The sequence below is a fragment of the Hyposmocoma kahamanoa genome, unplaced genomic scaffold, assembly GCF_003589595.1.
Source record: "Hyposmocoma kahamanoa isolate Upper Pololo Valley unplaced genomic scaffold, ASM358959v1 88, whole genome shotgun sequence".
Taxonomy (NCBI): domain Eukaryota; kingdom Metazoa; phylum Arthropoda; class Insecta; order Lepidoptera; family Cosmopterigidae; genus Hyposmocoma; species Hyposmocoma kahamanoa.
The window spans coordinates 12,674,829-12,697,169 of record NW_020654466.1 but is presented as its reverse complement, the minus strand read 5'-3'; the positions used below and the strand labels follow the sequence as shown (position 1 = coordinate 12,697,169).

Sequence of the window (22,341 nt, the reverse complement as noted above, 5' to 3'; positions counted from 1 at the left end):
AATATGAAGAAAATATGATGTGATATGATCAGCGTGCAAAACTTGTATATATAAACCATTTTTTGCTTTTCAGTAATTTTTTGTGTTTTAAGATGCGAATTTGAGAAAGTAAGGCGACGATTTAATGTAGGCATACAGGGCTATTTTTCAAATACTAATTACCTCGCAAGACTAGATTACTAACATCATAAACAACAACTCCATTTTGCTTTGACTTAATAATTCATCAGATTTTACTTTCATATAAAAATAAATAGATTTAAATAGATCGCTATAAACGGTAATAACTTTGTGCAGGACGGGGGTGGGAGTCATCGCGGAAGACGCGTGCACGTTTGAACTTATTCTACGAAATACAGATTTAAAAAGTTTTATATATTACTACAAAAACTTAAAAGTTTAATTTTTGATAAATTTATTACGTTTTTAAAAAAATCAAAGAACATAAGTTGTTGTTTATGATGTTAGTCATCGCAAGACTATATTAGCCTGAGAGGTTGTTAGGTTTTTAAAAATAACTCTGTATATATTAATTTTATATATACATGTATATTTCGGCGCTATCACTTCTTCCGATCAGAGATCGTTCTTTTCTTGCTGTCTATTTATATGACACAATAGTTCTGATTGAAAAAAAAATGGAAGTGCCGAAATTGTGCAGGTGATGAGATAATTTCGAGGATGTGGCACTACGTGAAGGTGCGATATCAGCACACACTATTACAAAAATTTGAATAGTAATGAATAACGAATGGCCGCCTTAAATTCAATTAACTATGTATTATTTAATTTAATCAATTTCATACGTATAATTAAGGAATGTAAATAATGTACTTTTCGTAATTTAACAAACATTGCGGCAATATATTTAAATACGTTCATGCAGGTGTCACTTAGGCTTTACACCCAAGATTTAAATACGACTGTGTCACTTGTGGTCAGGACTGTCTAATGTTCAAAATTACAAATGTAGTAAAATAAAATATCAGCTTTTCCAACAATATCGTTTGAGTAATTTTTTTATTAAATAGCTTAATTTTTGGCGATCTGAATTGGCTTTGAATTAAATGTTCTTGGTGATTTTATAAGCATAATCGTCGTGTGCGTAAGCGTCATGTTCTTTTTTTTCAAGAACCACCTATAGTTAAACCTTACCAATTATAGTAGAATTTTTATGTTTAGTCTTCTTCACATTCAGCATATTCAGTTACCCATCCACAACAAAAAGCTGTATAAAACAACAAGCTACAATTGTAACCTTGTCGTGTTGCGTAATTTCATAAAAAACAAAACGTTTTAAAAAAGAGCACACGCAAAAAGCATTTGATTGGTTAGTTTCTTAACATTCGATTAGTGATATTAAAAAAAAACTAAAAATGGTAATTCAGAACCTAAAACTTATTTGCCTTTTACCAAAATTAACTTATTGCTTGCTAGTACTTCAAGCACTCAGTGTATCCATATATGTATATTAGTGGGTTATCTTTCGAATTGAACTAGGTCACAACGTCTGCATAGTCAAGAGCACATCAGCTTGACATTTTGAGCCGTTCTTATTGTAAACTGCATAGAGTTGAATCTAATTAAGTGTCAAGCCTAACGTGCTCTTAACCCTGTACGAAACTTGAGACAGACGTATTGCCATACTTAATTCTAAACGTGTAAAACCACTTGTGTACCTATACTAAAAAATTTTGAGAGTATATTTGAATAACGTGAAGACTTATGAGTTGATAAAGTTACATTGTGGACAATGCTTTTGATCGGTCGTTAATTCTATTCAAAGAATGCATCATTTTGTATACTAGTTTTAATATTTTCACGGTTACCAAATTAGAAAGCTAAGTATTGTTATGTAGGTCGAATTTTTATGATATAATAAATATTTTTTACTATCTTAATTGCATTTGTTCATTTTTTTTATTGCCTAATTTTCTCTTTTATACATACAGTAACTCCCGGTACCTATCAGTGCAGTGGCAACTGTCTTTTACCTGATGAAAGTTATTTAATAACAACTTGACAAAAAATGAATGTACGGACACCGTCACAACAGACTACACATTTTAGTTCGAAAATCGGCTCCAGTGCAACGGAACAAGATACGTCAACGTGTAGCTTAATGTGCTGGCGTGTGTACATTATACAAAGAGTATGTTCATCAGGATGATATGAATGTACTGCAAAGAGATGGGTAGAAACTCCAAAGACCGCAGGCAATTGTCAAAATTGTCAAGGAAACAATCAATTTCAGTTCCATCTCGTCCATAACTATAATTAACCTTGCATCTCTTTCACTCTCATGGAAAATCATATTGCTTCTGATTGTGGAAGTGACGATCGATGAATTTATTTAATTTTATATGAATTTTATACTATTTGAATGAAATGAAGAAATTCAAGTCTTTTTGTGTTGAAACAAAATGTTGCCATCAGTAAGTATATAAAAGAACAACAAGCTACTAAAAGAGTCGCACAAGGGAGGCATTGGGTCCACATCTATATTTAATATTTTCATAACTTTGTCTCTAACCACGTTTACGTTTGCAATATTGGCTTCACGTAACTGTCATACGTTTCGTTGTCCGGAGCATGAGCGTTGAAATAATTATATATTTAGAAAATAAAAACGTTACGAATGTATTATAACCGTGGATATCTCTCGAGCTTTAATTGTTCACTTGAGCGTGGGGTAAGTCAATAAATCAAATAAGCTATACTAATCCTAACCTAACGTAGTATCACCTCTTCATTAAAAAAAAGTCTAACTTATAATATTAAAACAATTTTTTTTTTTACAGCGTCGCCAAAGCATACTTAAACCATAAGAAATTAAATTCTGAAGCCAAATTGAAAATGAAATTTAAAAAAATTAAACTACTGCAGCAATATTTTTTCCAAACTAACTCAACAATAGCTTGCACTTATGAAAAACTTCAGCAGTTCTCTAAAAGAAGTTGGTGATGTAGAAAACTGGGTTCTGAGTATAGAAAATTATATGAAAACAATCACCGATACTTCAAAAAGGTCCTATGAAATGGCTCAACAGAGGGCAGTTACTAGTGCTAGTAGCAGCTTGCTCTATATAAATGGTTATACATTTATATATATATTTAGAGCAGGGTTTCTTAACCTTTTTCTAGTCAAGGACCCCTCTCAAAATTTCAAAGAGCCCACGGACCCTTTCCGAAAAGATGAAGAAAAAAGGCTCGCGGATTGCATTGACGCACTGGTTGGCACGCATTGATGCGAAAATTCAAAAAGGTCACGCGCACAGTACCTATTTAACCACAACATATTGTATACCAATTTTTAACCGGCTTAAAAAAAAGGAATAGGTTCACAATTCGACTGTATGTTTTTTTATGTATGTTTCGCGATAACTCTCAATCTCAATCAATAATTTGTGAACCGATTTTGATTATTCTTTTTTGTTGAAAAGAGGGTAGGTACCTCACAAGTGGTCCCATATAAATTTGAAGGAAATATTCGACCTCTAAGGGTTGCAAATTGGGGGATGAATGACTTTTGAGGTCGGTTTTTTTAGAACTCTGTACTGATTTATTACATAATGCACTTGCCATGTTAGGTAGGCTCGCCATGAACCCCCAGCGTTCATTACACCCACCCCTTAGGGGCCCATGGACCACAGGTTAAGAAACCCTGATTTAGAGAAACACTTGTTTTCTATGAAATAATTTTCTGAATATATTCGGAACTCTATTATGTTATATTATTATATTACATTTATCATAGTCATAAAAATAGGCTATTTTTTTTTCCTTGTTCCTTTATTTTATGTTTATTCCTTGTTTATTCACAAGCAAGATGCAAAATTTAGTTAGTAGTGCATCATTAGTGCCACCATAAAAAAAAACTAATAATTATTTTAATTTAATATAAAAATGAGTTAACTTATTGTCCAGTTTTTTATTACTAGTTTTTAAGAATAATTTTTTAGTTATTATTATATTAAGTTTTCACCTTCTTCATTATCTGTTATTGTTTTAAGGTAAAGAATGGCTCTATAGCCATGTTCAATAAATAAATAAAAAACGTTGTGAAACCTGCCCGCTGTCCCTGTAAGGAGCATTCACTTTCCCGCATTGCAGTCCGTCTTGTCATCTGCCGCGAAATGCAGTGTTTTATATATATTTATACATATATATGTATATATATATATATATATATATATATATGTGTGTGTGTATGTATGTATGTATATATATATATATATGTACATATATGTAAATCTCTCTCTGTGGGGGCCAGTTTAGTGTTCTGTGGTGGGGCCCATCCATTCATTATCCTGCACTGCAGCCTACTCGGCCTTACGGCCAAATGAGTGCAAGTACGCTTGCGTAAGTCTCGATGTCCTGAAATAACTGTTTATAATATTTAAATAAGGTTATGGCAGAATAACAGAGGCCGTGGGACCCCCGCGACCGCTGAGTCATAGACCGTTTTGTCGGATTATTTTGTACCACTGTATTCTTTATAAAATGTATCAATGTACCATGTACCTATTCCGACAAATAAATGAGTTTATTATTATTATTATTATTATTATTATTCTAAGCTTGCAACTGCACTCTCCAACAACGTTCACAGTCACACATCGAGCGGCGAACGGCCGGGCAGGCTGCAGTGGTGCAGGATAATGAATGAGACCTTATATTGAAGATTTGACTTTGTCTAAAATTAAATCATTCAAGAAAAATTACAATCTTAGATCTGGCAGTATGGCGTAGACGCCTTAGCCTGTCACGAAAGACGAAAAATTTTTGCTGCTAAATAATGTCAAAGACAGATAGAAGGTGACGGATCACGGATTTATATATTTCATAAACTGGATCGCGCACTTCGATTTACCAATATTACAAATTTACACCTTATTTGGTTGTGTTAAGGTTATTTTTAAGTAAAAGTAAAAACCGGGGCACGTGAGATAGCTCGGCGTAGTGGTCTGTCCTTCTCTAACAAGTTCCCAGTAGAGATGGGTTTTACCCGATAAATGTCCGTCTTAGGATAAATATCCGTTATTACTAAGTATTTATCCTAAAATATGGATAATAATTTTTTTATGTTTTTTATAATAAAATTCATTATAATTCGTTTTTTAGTAACCCTTGAGCTGACCTATCCTGCGTCAATAAAGTGCGACTCTACTTTATGGTCTTGAGGTCTACTGCGTACTAAACAAAGTCATGCTTGGACTTGAAATAGCCTAAGGATTCTCTTTCACATTTCACACACAAAATGTATTAATTAAAACACATGATGTAGAAAATAAATGCTTATAATTGTGTAGGTACGCAAAAGTGTTTTAAAAATATATTTTGTTTTACTAAATTTAAATAATAAACCTCGATTAAAATTTTTTTTTTTATTTATTTCTTTTTTTGACTGCCTTCGTGGCCGAACGGTTACCATGCCGAACTGCCACGCATAGGTCCCAGGTTCGATTCCCGGGCCGGGAGAAATATTTATATGGCCTACATTTATTTCTCTCGTGAGTTTGGGTGTAATTTGTGGTTGTCTGTGTGTGTCCATAGCACCCGCGTCACAGGGTTTCCTGGGGCTAAAACAAGAAGGATTTTGTTTGTTAGCTGCGTAAGTAAAGCATGGATAGATGATGATATGGCATTGAAATATTGTAAAATTATGTCGCTAGATGGCATTTGGTTTAATTTTCTTAACGTACTCTAATCCAAAGTGAAAAAAATTTCCTTTTTAACATTTTGGCACCTTTATATCTTTCAAAATACAATTGCTATAATTATTTTTTAATTTAACGTTATAGTTTGAGCTATATATTATATTAACCATCTCTTATCAGGACAAGACGAGAAGGGAGGGGGAAAAGGTGCTCGCTCGTAGGTATGGGTAATATAGCTTTTTCTAAATATCTAATCGAAACTATATATCGATATTCGAAATCGGATACTTAAACTATATATTTTCTAAAACTATTCATTGATGCAGCCGGCGGCGGCGTGCGCGCTGCGTTGATACATTGCCACTACTGATATTCGAAATCAGATTTCGACACAAGATGAATACTATTGGATATAGCTCGCGTGCGCCCTGATATGTCACCGTTTGCTTAAATCGTATCGTCCACCATTGAATGGGAACGCGTTACGCCAGAATACAATAATTTTCAACAAAAAATTAACTTCCCTTCATACAGTACACAGTTTCGAAGATGCATAAAATAACGGTTTCGCGTTGATATCCACGTAAATGGCGGGTTTTAATAGTTACATTTTTTACACGAATTAATTTTAAGTTTAGGTATATTACGTTGTGCTTTTCTTGAGTATTTGTTACATTAAGGTGATGGCTGTGAAGCCAATGCTTTATAAATAAATAAATAAATAATAAATGATATCCACTCAGTGAATATTTGATACGAAGCAATATCGGTATATAGTTTGGAAAGAATACGATTTAGAATACGCGATGCGGAGCAATATCGACATATAGTTTCTAAAATACACGATATCGGATATTCGATATTGTCACAACATATAGATTCAATAACTATACGATTTGTAACGCCCATCCCTACTCGCCCGTTCGTTCGTGAATGACCTTACCTATCTGTTATCAGTTTAAACGTCTTCATATTCAATTTATTATCTATTAATTATAATACACTCAGTGTTCACAGTACGAAACGTTTAGTGCAACATACTCTACAAGCTATAAATCACGTTTTGTACGTAACATTACTTACACCGAAATAATTATTCCTTTGCACACTGAAGTTAAACTACAAAGTTATAAGAAATTTTTATTAACATGGCCTCAGTTAACACTCCCAGAGTGCTGTCCATCCAAAGTCACGTAGTTCATGGTTACGTGGGAAACAAAAGTGCGATTTTTCCGCTTCAAGTAAGTATCTGTAATATTTTATAACATAATTAATAAATTATATAAATTCCTGCTGAACCAACAAATTTTTAGCTTGTACATCCTTTTTATTTTATAGTATTACTTTATTTTATAGGTATTAAAATATTAACAAAAAATAGTTGCAATGGTTTCATTTAGGTATTATTAATTTTTCTGCATATTTAATTTTTGTTACCTATTTTCCGTTTTATTTTATTTAACATGTTCTGGTATACATGTAAAAATAGCATAAAGCTATAAACAAGGATATTCTTAGTATATTCTATTTAGATATATATTTTTAATTATAATATCAAGTGACAGGACGAATAAATTGTGTGCCTGATGGTAAGCTGTACACGCCTATCCATTACAATTGCAACGCCACTCAGAGCTTTAAAATCGACAAAAGATCTGAGTTGCACTGCCACTGTGCTCATCACCCTGAGACATGAGTTGATAAGTCTCATGTGCCTGTAATTTCATCAGCACCCTTACTCTTCAAAACTGGTACACAACATCACAGTAATGCTTACATTACTGCTTGACGGTAGAAATTGTTAAGGTGGCAGCACTGCCGTCCACTAACTAAAATGCGGCTAAGAAACAAGTAGTTAAATAACAGTTATAATTAGCAAAAAAAATCAGTTAAAATTAGTTAACATGGACTTATCAGAACTTACCCTAATGATGCATAACTGAAATTTCACTAAACAATTTCCAAAATCCTGGCTTTTGGTTTTTTTATGATATCTCACTTAGCTGGGTTTTAGTTAGGGGACGGCAGAGTACTTCCCTGGAATAACTTTTTCACAAGGTGCTCTACTGCTACTAAAATATAAAAAAACTAAAATGACTAAAATATATAAATCTATACCATTCACCTTAGTGGATTAGCACATGCTGAACAGAAATTCAAAACATTTTGCCCTGATATTTTGAAATTAGTTTTCCTGGAAAACTGTAATCTCTCGACCAATCTGAGCCGGAGAGTTGATCAATATAGGATAATTAATTAATTCGTAATTCTTGATGATATTGTATAACTTATACTATAACAGTATACATGTATCATTCTAGCCAGTTTTAAAATGAAATCATTGCACTACTTTTTGTCGAAAAAAGTTTTTCCCTGTAAAATTTATTTGAAAAAAAAAGTTCCCTCTTATGCACCACATCAACTTTTTTGAGTCTCCTAATTGAGAGTGTTAGCAACGGCATGAGGAATGTCAGTAACTGAATCTTAAAATTTCTTTAAAATTTTTTGCATTCTTAAAAACTTTTGGCATTTTAAAACTCTTAGGATTTTAATAAAATCCTCAAATTACTTACAAAAAAAAATGTACAACAAGTTACTAGTGAATTTTAAACATTTACATGATTATGAAAACAAATGAATTAAGTACAATGTTCAGTCCTCACAAAAAAGTATGGAACAATTTATAAAAACTTTTCATTATTACCGTAACTATTGGACAAATATTCTGATGCTTTTACACCAATGTTCACTTTTTCCTGTGAATGACTATTGTAGTGTAGTGTCTATGAAGTCGACATTTTATATTATATTATTAATTTAAATCCCAGGGTGACATGTTATGAATTTTTATTTTAAATATATCTTCACATAACTTACATTATTCCCTTTAGTACAAAAAAGTGTTATGCCGTTGGCACAATGTGAGTGTTTGTGTTAATAAGTTAGTAGTTTCGTAGCTGAAGTACTTTTGCACCTGATTAGCCGATTGAATCGTGAATGAATTGTGAGTAATATGTGACACTGTTAATAGCTTGGTGTTGTTGAGAATCTAATGAAAAATAGTACATGAAGAATATGTCTCTATGACGAGCTCTGCTAAGAATGTCGATTATTATGTCGCAAAATTCAATTTTATTAAGGTGTTGGCAAATTTGATATACTAAAGGTCTTCTGATGACCAGGAGTTAAATCAACATACCTACTATGTCAGGTATTAAAATAGTTACAAACATCTAATTTCAACTTAGACATTCAGTTTCATTAAAATTTCGGCCCCCTTCGAGTATTCAAGATCTGATGATGAATGAAGAGTCAAACTTTCAGTTTGCCTAAGATTTAGGCACACATTAAATATTGAAGGACCTGCTCATCATTAGAATGATGAGCATGATTAGAATGATGATATAACAACTGGATTTCAGTCTTGTGAACAGGTAAAAGTATGAAATTTAAACTCAAACAATAGTACATACGTAATGGTTTCAGATTTCTTGATGTTCAAAGTGTTTACAAATTTCACTCTCTGAGTGACAATTTAACCTGAATACATGAATCTTATTAAATATAAATAACCTTTGTTATTTAATAAAATTCATGTATTTAGGTTAAATTTTTATACAGAATAAATTTATCTTTATCTTTAATTTGGTCGAGTATTACTTATGTCACAGTAATTCGGACGCATGTCGGACGGAGAACGGGACTAGACCCCCTGATATGCGAAACGTGATGCTCTCGAGGCTAAAACTTCCCAGCCACCTTTATTACTTTGTTGACAGTGTCCTTACGTGTCGCCACTATTCGCGAACGTTTCTAGTAAGATTTTAGTAGCATTTAACTCCTTGTGAAAGAATTCGTCCAGGGAAGTACCGCCACTTTACCTACATCTGCCACAAGGCCATAATGTAAGCATTATTGCGTTCCGGTTTTGAAGGCTAAGGGTGCTGATGAAATTACAGGCGTATGGAATTTTTCACCTTATGTCTCAGGGTGACCGGCGCAGTGGCAGTGACCCTCAGATCTTTGTGATTTAAAGCTCTGAGTGGCACTGCAACTGCTACTTATGTCACGACTACTTCGTCCCGTCAGTTAGGTTGGAATCATAATAATGAAACTAAATTATTAAATAAAGTAAAACCCGACTGCAAAAATATTTAGCTGGAAAGAAAACAAGCCGTTTAGCCGATGAGACATTTATTCATTTATACTGTTATATACATATAAGTTATACAACATACAAGTATAATAAATCTGAGATAATTATTTGTAGACCTACTTACTTTGTAGGATATTGAGAGTTAATAATATTACTATTCGTTTCTCTATGGAACAAGCAGTCAAACCTTATCAATATAATATGAATATAACAAATGAAACCAAGTTCTTACAAAATGAGGGCAAATCTGTTAGCAGCCATGTTTTGTAATCTTTATTTACAAGATAACCATGACCTATTAATTAAGTCAATTTATTAATGAAGCTAGTAAACAAACGGTCATTACAGTTTGAATAAACATAAATAACTTTTGCTGTTTGTATGAACAAACCCACTTTGTAAAGTGACTTTTAAGATTTTAAGATTATTTGAGGCTATGACAGAAAACCTATCAGCAATGACTGATTTCTGTTCGTCACCAATAAAATTGATATGCATACCTTTTTGTCTTAAGGTGCTTATAATTTTATGATTGTAGGTGGTCCAATAAATACCTGGTGCAATAAAATTATTGTTTATTTGTGTTGAATAAACTTTTATTTCATTACCTATCGTTGTTATTATTAAAAACCCACTTTTTTTGTTCCTTGCCTCTTCAAGTCCTTAAATTTGTATTTTTTTTGTTCACAAGCATGTCAAAAAGGTTTAAATTCAACTCTACACTGCTTGCATATAAGAATAGTCTAAAGTGTCAGGCTTGTAGTATTCTTGACTGTACAACATACATGCTGTTTTATTAATGAATTCTTATTATTCTTTTCCAGGTGTTAGGTTTTGAAGTGGACTCTATAAATACCGTTCAATTTTCAACACATACAGGATATAAGCATATAAAGGGTACCATCCTTCAAAATGAAGAGATGGCAGAATTAATTGAGGGCCTCACATTGAACGAAGTAGACTATTACACGCATTTTCTTACTGGCTATTCTAGATCTCCTGATTCTCTAAAACAAATTGCTGGGATCATTAAGAAATTGAGAGAAAAGAATCCGGCACTAATTTATGGTAAGTGCTACAGTTTTATGCATGGTTCATCGTCGACCTCATCGTCACTTTCCATCAGGTGAGATGGAGGCCAAATACGCACATGTTTTTTAATGAAATAGATCTTTCTAAACGGTAAAAACTCAGTGCGGTAACTAAAGATAGCGCTACCATAAATACAGCAGGGGTCGTCGGGGACGATGGCTTGCAAATTTGAACTTACTGCCAAAGACAGATATAAACAGCGTTAAATAGTACAAGAAAAACATTAAAGTGTATTTTTAGTAAAGAAGGATGGCGAAAGCTGCCCCAATAACGACGAAGAGCCGTTCATGGACTTTGCTAGTATAATTTTGCGTTTTAGTTTATGCCTAGTTATCAATATATTTTTGTATATTTTTAGAAGTCGGGAATAAAATAATTGTAAATCATTGTATTTTAGAATAGATGCAAGAACACAACGCAATTGATTCAGTTTGACGATAGATTAGATAACGTTCTTGTACGTACGCTTCATTTTAAGCATGATTGAATGTTTACCTACCTGAAGCATTGGTTATTTTATAGTACACACATAAAATATTAAAGCTATAAAATACCTAATAAAATAATCAATTAAACAGTAATGACATAAAGCAAAAAATAAAACACAATGTGACAAAAGTATTTAGACAATATTTAAATGAGAGATAATGAAAGTTTCAAAGGAACGTTTTGACAAGAGACCTTTTGCCAATGTCAATGTCACATAGATATTTTTTTGTAATTTATTGCTAGCCATGGAAACAAAGTCCTTCAGCCGACTCTCGCATAGATATTGAGAACAGTGTGACCATGGCAGAAAACTGCCATTTTTGCCATTTAGGCAGATTTAATTTTTATTCATTTTCATTGCTGCAGAACATGATAAGTTATATTAAATGTGGCGGTTTGGCAGATTTGGGAATATTCGGGAAGTTCTTTATTATTTTTGGGAACAAACTGAAATCTTGTTGTTTTCTGCTACTACGATCAAACATCTGAAGCGAAATACAGGACAATGTTATAAATATAACCTATATCAACTTTATAATCCCAGCTTCTATAGGCTGTACTCAATTAGCTTTTATGATGCTTTGATAATGAATCACAAGTATTGATAGGTCTCCTAATGCACGCCGTCAATAACACGGTCACAAAATACACGGGATCTCGCCAGCCTTCTTTATTATGTTTTGTAAAAAGTCCCGAAACAAAAGTTGTTATTTATGATGTTAGTAAGATAGTCCTGCAGTTGGCAATATTTTAAAATACCCCTGTATATATAAAAAAATTAAAACTTATCTTAGAATATTTCTCTATTTTAAGGAGAACACTAACTAGATTTAACTAAAGTTCATGGATACTTTTTTTAAATATTATCTAATATATTTGTAAGAATGTAAAATCTGATGTATTGTTAAAACGTGTAGTAGAGCATACGTTGTTGTTTATAATGACAAACAAATAACCCTGTACACAATTGATTTTCTTTCCAAAAAAATACACCAGGTTTGATACCAGGTTTATGAATAAACAACAATTGATATAACTTATTCGTCTGTCACAATAGGTCATTAAACTATTTCGTCGGCTTGTTGCAAGAAGTCGTTAATTGCCGTATAAATTATATGGCAATTAATGACTTTTTGCACTAACATTTTACAATTTGTTATATTTACTATAACTAATTGGACAAGTAGTTCTATTAAATGGAAAGTTCTGTACTGTACTATAAATATGTACTTATAAAATACTTACACAAATATTATTATAATTCATATTTTAAATCATACGAGTATGAACTACAATACAGAAACAAGCAAGCATACGTGTGTGCTTATAAAGTACTAGCCAGTACCCGCGACTTCGTCTGCGTATAATAGGTACCTACTATTTTACCCCTCAAGGTTTAAATTAATTGACCAAAAACACTAAAACATTGTCTTTTCTTACAAAAGTATTAAATATGAATTTTCAAATTTGCTTAAGAAATTATTGGTTCTCCTTACAAACTTTCCTTTTACTAGGTTTAGATTTTTTTCTATACCAAAATTACTAAAATTACTTAAACTGAACTATTAAATTACTAAAACTATTCGTTTAAATAGAAAATAATTAGTTGTCACGCAAATTATGTATTGATTATGTATTCGAAATTGATTCTGTACCTAGATTAACGCTCAGTTGCACAACCGTCCACTAATTTAATGCTTCATTAAGTAACCTGTTGCCTTAAGGTTAGCTTTGATAAAGAAAGGCTCAATTTACATTACGGCAATGGTACGGGAATGGAAGTGAAATTTTGTAACAAAATTGCACTTAACATAATGAACTTGTCTTGTAATGTCAATTGTGTAACGTAATGTAATGTAAACTAGATACTATAGGTACTCTTTTTGCATACACTCATAGCCCCGCGCTACGAAAAGCCTGTGTCGCCGGTGCCATGGATACACACATAGACAACCACAAATTACACCAAAACTCACAAGAGAAATAAATGATGTCTATTACAAATATTTTTCCAGTCAGGGAATCGAACCCGGGATCTCTGCGTGACTAATCAGCATGGTAACCGTTCGGCCACTGAGGCAGTTGCTGACTGATGAGTGAGAATTCTCCAGATAACGCGCGACCTGTTTACACAATTGACATGAAGTTCATTATGCTATGGTTACAAAAATTTGCTTCCATTCCGTTCTGTAACGTAAATTGAACCTAAAGTCAGTCTTATAGTTAAAGACACTAAGTTCGGTCTATGATTCACCGATGATAGTTAATATAACATATATAAAAGGTTTTCGCAGTTACCTATCTCTTTTAACAACTATTTATCATGCAAGATAATACAAAAGTTCATATTATCTATGATCTTATCATGTTTGTTTATATATATGTTTCCTTAAATCTTTCCTACCATTAATAAGATACCAAGTGTTCCTCGGCCATTTCAGACTAGTGTTCAGTAAATACCTAATTTCTGTGGCAATTTTTATTATTTAATTATTCGCTTTTTTATCGTGCAATTATTTAATGTTCGAGAACTGTATCGTGAAATGTTTTTTTAATAATTACACGATAATATGCTTGAATATTTAAATAATAAAAATTGACACGAAAATTAGGTAGTGAACACTAGTCCGAGATTGACCGTCCTATGTATTGTAAATAATCATCACATTACTAATAATTTGAACACCAATAAAAAACTATTTATATATTTCGTTCCATTTTCATACACGCAAAATGAATCGCAAGCCGAGAATTAGCATTAACAATAGAGATAAATGTACAGGTGCAAGCTAGAAAGGTGCGACGCTGTTGTGGTCGACCACATGACAAGCGTTTGAAACGTGCATTTTCTAATGTGCACCTACAGCTACGCGAATTATATGCGTAAGTAGGGAAATACGACCCTATGTATATATGTATGATTTCTAGTGCTTTAAATCGTATGATTTAATATGCTCAAGTCAGGACTTGAATACTCAAGCATTGAGTAGAGTTCTGGAATACGAGCCACAGTCACCTTGAGCCTATCAGAAACAGTTTTATGTGCGTGGAACAAGAGAAACATAAAGTTATGCCCTCCGGCTTCTGAGCGGAAGCTTTTCAAAAATTGAAAATCTTTTTTGATCGACTCAAACCGAGGTGACAATGACTCGTTCCTAATAATTGTGGTGACTACTGTAACCGTAGGTGTTCACATATTGACGCATTTTACTTACGAACTAATGAGCTAAAATTAAAAGTTAAGAAGGTATTATCTTTTCTTAATGGTGCGTTGCCACGGCCCGTGAATGACGTGATGTCAAAGGCGTCGATTTGAGTGAGCGAGCTCGCGATACCGGCGAGTCCGGGCGGCCTCAGACCAACGCGCGTAGCGACAAGAGAACAATAGTATAGGCCGCGCCGCGCCTTTGAGGTTACCTGCCAGAGGCGAATCCAAACAGGCCGCCACGCGCGAGCATGGGCACGCTCGGGCAGTCCTCTTTCATTGACGCGTTATTAAGAAATGCACGGCGCGAGCCGCGATACGAGTCACGGGCCGTAGGAAGCCGCCTTAAGTATATCTTAAACAATTTTGTTTGTTTTTTCGAATTGACGGTTTGCTCGCTATTCCAATAGATAGATATGCTCCTAAATGCAGCAAGATTCCCAATATGTATTTTTCTTTAATGAAGAAAATTACTGCGATTTAAATTTAATCAGCAACACGGGAGTAATCGTTTAGTTGGATAGGTACAACCTGTAAGGATACAGGTTATGTACAATTTTTTTTATAACGTTTGTTTTGTAGTTAGATGTTTTGCGGTTTTTCTCACACCACCGAATGGAACAGCCCCCATTGTTAGAGATATTATCTTTATTATAATAAATACAGAATATTTTTGGAATATACGAAGACGTACACACAGGTCAGTTGTTGGCGCTGTACTATTTCAGCTTTCTAATTTGCGATTTCAGCGCAAACGAGAGTTGATATTTAAAAGTGATATAAGACCCATTTGCCTGATGAGATGTCAGGAATGGATGGCCCTTATTTCGTCTCTATTTCTGGCTATATACTCGGATGACGTTGACAGTCTAACAGCACCATTATTCATGCGCCATCTAGCGGGAGAAATTGCCAGTGTGCCTCCCTATTTCAATCTAGTATGAATAGGATGTACATAGACAGGAACTTATAATATTGATATAGATATAAGTATATTGAAATATAGTAATATTTAACAAAGGAATTGATATTTTATTAAAATGAAATAAATTTCCGCCACGCCGCTTTTACACCGATCTGGTTTGTGTATGCGATAATCTAATCTCAATCGGTTTACCTATTAAAAGTTACCACTCCGCCACTAAAATGTATTTAATCGCGGTACTTGCCACTTGCTAATAAAAACGTAGATACCTCCTACGTAGATTCCTATTACACGCTTGAACACCGTATACGTGTTCATAAAATAACGAGTTTTTTTTTATAATACCAAGTGACGATAACGGGATGAACAAGTCGTCGGATGTTAAGTGACACGCCTGTCCATAACAGTTGTAGTGCCGCTCAGAGCTTTAAATAGCAAAGTTATGAGCGGCAATGCCTCAGTTCCCGTCACCCTGAGGTATAAGTTGATCCCATGTGCCTGTAATTTCACCAGCACCCTTACCCTTCAAAATCGGAACGCAAAATGCTCATATTTCTGCTTGGCGACAGAAATAGGGCAGTACTTCCCTGGACGAACTCTTTCACAAGGAGCTCTACTTTTTTTTATTGAGATTTTTTGTGGAATAACTCCACTAGTTTTGTTTTATATTCTTAATCAAGGTGCTCTACTGCTACTAAAAAATATTTAGCATAACTTCAAACAGAGCTTCTATGATTACATTTGTTATCCAGGGAAGTACTACTACCATACCTATATCTGCCTCCAAGTAGTAATGTGAACATTACTGCGTTCCGGCTTTGAATGGAAAAGAAAGTTGTAACTACAGGAGCATGGAGCTTGTCAATTTTATGTGCCCCTCAGATCTTTGCGATTTAAAGCTTCGAATGGCTCTGCAACTGTTATGGGTAGGCTTGTCACTTACCACCAGGCGCACGACCTATTTGTCCCGTCACTTGATATCATAAAAGAAATCTGTGTTTTACTTATAGTATGCGATCCAGTAATGGGAGACAACGGCCAAATGTACGTCCCTGCAGATATACTACCCGTCTATCGTGATGTAGTTGTGCCTTTGGCGGATATTATCACTCCGAACCAATTTGAAGCCGAACTGATGACAGGTCTCAAGGTCAAAGACTTGAAAGGGGCCCTGGAGGTGATACAAGCGTTGCATGATAAGGGTGTGAAAACTGTTGTTCTGTCTAGTACAGATTTGGGAGATGACACGAAAATGATTGGTATTGCTAGCACCAAAGGTAAATTGACTTGTACAACATTTAATTTAAGTAATTTAATTTCTAAATGTACGGTTTGCGTACAAGATTTTTTTGTGCTGAACTGTGGTTTACTTTCAGCACATCGAACTCACGTTCAGTGGACAGTGCTAAGTTTCCTAAGTACTCGATGTTTCTCAATTCGTTTGATCCCCAATTTGGCTCAATTGATCACAGCTCATTGTCAACTACGTCTTTTCATTTGCGCTAAGGCGTTGTATTGATAAATAATGTAATTTTCAGGTGGTTCCTGTTACCAAATTCAAATACCAAAGATGGACGCAACCTACACCGGCACCGGTGACCTATTCGCCGCACTATTCCTTGCTTGGTCGCATAAAACTAATAATGACATCAAATTAACATTGGAAAAGACTATAGCAACGTTGCAGGGTATCGTAAAAGATACGTATCAGAAAGCTAGAGGTAAGTTAATAGTCAAAATGACAAAGAACATTTCACGGCGGAGAATTACCTACTTGACAATCACTACTTTATGTTTTTCATTGTTTGATTTGGTCTTTTTTATAGTAACAAGGTCTGGGTGCCTTTTACAGTACTATAGTGCTCTGGTAATTATTGATAATTACTAAAACCAAATAATGACAATTGTATGGCACATGTGATATTATATAGAAATGATATCGATGCCCTACTTTCTCAAACTCTTATCGTATAAAGAGTGAAGGAGATGGCAAAACTTTCAATTTATTTTAAATTTCTTATCGCATTATGCATTACTTTAAGAATAGGTAAAAATAGTGTGAAAGCATGAAGGAAATGTGATGTGAAATCAGCCTGCAAAATTTGTATATACACAATCCATTTTTTGCATTTCAGTAATTTTGTGCTTTAAGATACGAGAAAGTAAGGCGACGATACTATGATGTTTACAAAAAGAAATATATATATATATAATTATTATATTATCATATCTAATGATATAATAAAGATAAATATATCATTAAGGGAGTTACAACACTTGTCAACATGGAATCGTATTAAGCCGGTCAGAAAAACCTTTATACCCAAATAAGAACTCTGCTTTTCATCGTCAAATTGGCTTCCCATCCATGAACGTAGATTCTTAAGAATGTTAACCACTCGTTTTTCTATCTTGTTCAACCCGGCTGCACCTGATTACCTTTTTAGATGTTTTTTGGATGTCGTTTTAGATGTGTGATTTTTTAGATGTTCATTTAAATTTCCAACAGCTTGAGAAAACAATACTGTATTGTTGTAATGCGCGGTCTGTGTTTGATTTTGTACTACTTCATTCCAGCTCTCCAGCCAGAAGGCGAGATCCCTAAAGCGCTAATCGAGTTACGTCTAATACAGAACAAGACCATCATCGAAAATCCAGTCGTGGAAATTAAAGCTGTAGAGATCACGATAAACTAAAATACCTTACATAATTTTCCTGAAAAATTAGTTATACCCTTAAAAAACAGTGTTCACCGCAAGAAAAAAATTTACGCCAAAATTTAAATATCGCTCGTGGTCGACGGGACGAAATGAGATTTATTTCTAATTAATGAATTGGTACCTATACACTGTGTATACATAACGCTTTTGCCAAATATATTGATACATCTCTAAAAAAACAATAATTTTCGTGGTGTTACTCGCTCATAATATTTTCTTTTCTACTTCATGTGGCATTTGATTTTGTGAGAAATAAAACAATAGTTTAAAATAAGTACTTAATGCATTAATTGCATTCGAAACAACAGTTACCGTAACCACTAATTAACGGTGATGTCACATATGCTCGTGCTATTTTATCATACCAATCTATTGATTGATGATATATAAATAAGACAATAAAATGTATTATCTTATTTTTAGATTTACATATAGAAATATAGAACAACGTGCTTATTTATAGTCAAATTAAGGCCCGGCTACACATTCAAGTTGCATTGCAAGTAAACTTGCGCAAGTCGAGTACACGAGTCTATACAGGGTGTAATTGTTAAGCATGCTCAGGTAATAATTCCGTAGATATAAGAGATATCAAAAACCTTTAAACTGATATCGAAAGTATGTTATCTAATGAGTAAAACGACATCAATTTTTTTTAAATAAAACTAGAAATATCCAAAATTTTAAAGTTTAACGCTTCTATTCATTTAATATGACATTCAGAGAGACTTTAGTTTCCCTGCTTCGAACAACTCCTTTGAAAACAAAATTTTGTACTTACTTAAATATAAACATCACTTTTATTCGGTTTAAAAGGTAGTTTTATTACTTTATTTAAAACAGTTTCGTTATCTGTAAACTTATTGTTACGTTTTAAAGTTACGGAAGTATCGCCTGGGCACACTTAACAATTATACCTTGTGTATGGAATATGCTGTGTTGTAGAAATCGGTACACCATGCGAGCACGAATATTTTGACGTTAAGTAATTTGTCGGTTTTTATATAGGGTGATAAAATGCTTTGACTGAAGGAAATCAATGTTTAATGATGCTCTTACATAAACCGAACTCGTATTGCCACTACCAGTAGTGCCCGTTTACCCAGGCAAAGGTTGCCGATTTCCTCAACGATAACAATGTTTTTGTTATGCATTATCAGCAGAGCTTTTAATGTATTTGTATATATATATAGCGTAGGGTTGTCACATTGCTATTTTAGATATATCTACAAGTTCTAAACATAATTTGAAAAAATAATGTGTTCATTACATATTCTCGTGATACAATGAAATAACCTTTGTTAGATCCAGTACTTACGTATTGATATTTTTATACCAGTATCGCGGATTGGTATCTCGATTATGAGAATATGATTATGAAATAGAAATGATAGAATGCTGAACAACTCTCAGTTTGAGACACTCTTATTTAAACAACCATTTTTAAACACCAAGCGAATGCTTCAATTGTGTAATGAATGGCGAGTGCGACAACCCGCGCACTGACACGCGAGTGCACCGCGAGATTATGCGAATATGTGCGTTTGTACACGGCGCGTGGTAGGCGGGTCTGTATGGCGTTACCACATTATTATTTGTCTTATTATAGGTAAACACATTTTTAACCTAAGCATTAGTTTAGTCTCTTTAAACCGTCGAAATGAATTTGTGCATGTAGAGAATTATTTATACGTGAGTGATAACAACAAAAGTTATTTAGAGTTATTGCGACCAAAAAAGTCTTCCATTTGAGTTTAATCTGTGATAAAAACACGAAATTTTAGTTACATCGATTGAGCTTTGATCGAGTAACAAAATTAGTTAATAACCACATTCATTATAAGTATAAATAAGTCACAAGTGTGGTATAGAGGTTATTCAAGATGACAGTCTTGCGAGCTCTATACGATCGAAGTTTGATTTGGTTTTGTACATTATACTGACCAAACCTCATTAGACATGATCCAGTCACTAATATACTATGACCCTCGGTTTTTCATTTTCCTGTTAAAGCGAGGTATTTCAATGCGAGCCTATATTTTTACGAGGCGAGATGTGGGGGACTACCTCTCACGTCCTGCTACTCGCGCGCTGAAAATTAATATGAATAAAGTAAAAACAGGCGGAGAAAATTTGACACGGATCCGTCGTCAATAAGCGCCCGATGGCGACTGACTGACTGACGGAGCAGCGGCAGGGCAATTTTAAAATTTTGGGATAAATGAGAATTTAATAACTACAGGGCTTCTGAAATGAAGCATTTTTTTTCGGATCTAATTCGCGTATATTCGTTTTTCAAACAAACCAACGTTTCGGGCCCTTTAGGCCCATGGGTCCACGGGTGGTCGCCTATTTTCAGGATTTTATATGATCGGGTGAAGTATACATCTTATAACAAATTAACCCATTCTTCAGACAATATCCAAAGGTGTATAGTATTTTTTTTTTTGCTTGACCGTTATTTAATAGTAAATACCAAAAACATTTGATTTAGCAAGCCAGTTTTTCTCGCTTCTCCTCCGGTCCTTAAGTCATATTCATGGACACAGATGAACGCTAAAAAAGGAGTTAAATTATGATATGAACCATTGCCAACATATTCCAGAACGTATAATCAACATGAAAAAACAATTGAAGATTTTGTTTTAATTGAACGGTGACGTGACCATAATCAACCTAAACAAATATGCCCATGATTACACGGGTACAAAAACTTTCGATCTATTATTGTTGGAAAGTTCACTTGTTCACTTATTGGTGACTAACATCATGCTAAGTTGAATTTATAGTTCAAAACTTCACTTATTATTATTAGTGACTACCATCATGCTATTTTTATTGAACGCCTCGAAATTAGGAAAAATTATCAATACCTTATAGTATAAAAAAATATTTACAGAATTACTGTTGCTTTAATGAGCAAGAAACTAGGAGATATTGATCCAAAGCTTGTTTTTTTATGTATAGTATAAATTTTATTAATAGTTAATTATAATTTTAAGACAAAAGATTTATATAAAATAAATGTTGAACTTGCAATCATATTGTGTGTCATTTCAATTTATATTTTCAGTTGATAATCAATAATAATTAATGAGTGTTCAGGCTTCAATTAATGCATTTTTTTTATTCATTTAAAGTTTGTGCACACTGAACAGTATAAATGATGATTTAATGCCATTTGGCATTCTCTACTACGCAACCGAAGAGCTGCTGGGTTCAATAATAGGGCTCGGAATAATAATTAACAGGCGGTGCATAACATAACAAGCTAAAAAGTGTTGCAAGGTGGGCGAACAAATTTTTGGAGCCGTATAACTTGGGATGCGGGGTTAGGCAGGATGGACTAACATCTCCTTTTTTTCCCTAGATTATTCAATTTGTACGTCAAAGCACTGATTGGTGAACTCAGCAGCACGCATGTGGGCTGCTTTGTTGACGGAATTTGTTTAAACACCAGAGAGGCGTATGTAACATCCCATGACTTGTTATATAATGTTAAAAAGTACGAGTTTATGATCTTTGGAGCCGCCGGTGGGAAGAGTCCTACGTGTGCACTTCCTGTACTACTTAATGGTTGTCCATTAAAAAAGGTTAGCCACTTCAAATACTTAGGACACTATGTTATCGACGACCTCAAGGATGACCTGGATATACAGCGCGAACGGAGAGCACTATCGGTGGGAGCAAACATGCTTGCCCGCAAGTTCGCCAGATATACGGCTGCAGTTAACATAACATTGTTTAGAGATTACTGCACACCAATGTACGCTAGCGGTCTGTGGAAGACCTACACTCAGTGCTCTCGGAATGTTCTGTGCGTGCAATACAACAACGCCTTCAGGATGCTCTTGGGGCTGTCACGTTTCTGCAGTGTCTCAGCCATGTTCAATGACGGGCGCGTAGATCTCACGGCTGTTGGACGTAAAAAGTCGGCGTCGCTACTGAAGAGAATACCTGGCGGCCCCAATAGCCTCCTGAAGACAGTTGCTGACTTCCTGTTAGCCCTGTGTGCTGAGTGCCCAATTATGCAGCACTTAATAAATAATACAAAGTCACTGGTAAAATATAAGTACTAATATAGTTTTAAGTCTG

At 34.1% G+C, this 22,341-nt stretch overlaps 1 protein-coding gene across 1 annotated transcript; it reads left to right on the top strand.

Annotated features, from left to right (window-relative positions):
* Positions 1-6,279: 6,279 nt before the first annotated feature.
* LOC113235597 (pyridoxal kinase) lies at positions 6,280-18,990 on the top strand. The gene is made up of 6 exons (XM_026471358.1): positions 6,280-6,297; positions 6,668-6,900; positions 10,640-10,883; positions 16,537-16,803; positions 17,065-17,247; positions 18,104-18,990. The coding sequence occupies exons 2-6, from the start codon at positions 6,808-6,810 to the stop codon at positions 18,220-18,222; spliced, it is 906 nt and encodes a 301-aa protein (XP_026327143.1). The 5' UTR covers positions 6,280-6,297; positions 6,668-6,807; the 3' UTR covers positions 18,223-18,990.
* Positions 18,991-22,341: the final 3,351 nt, after the last annotated feature.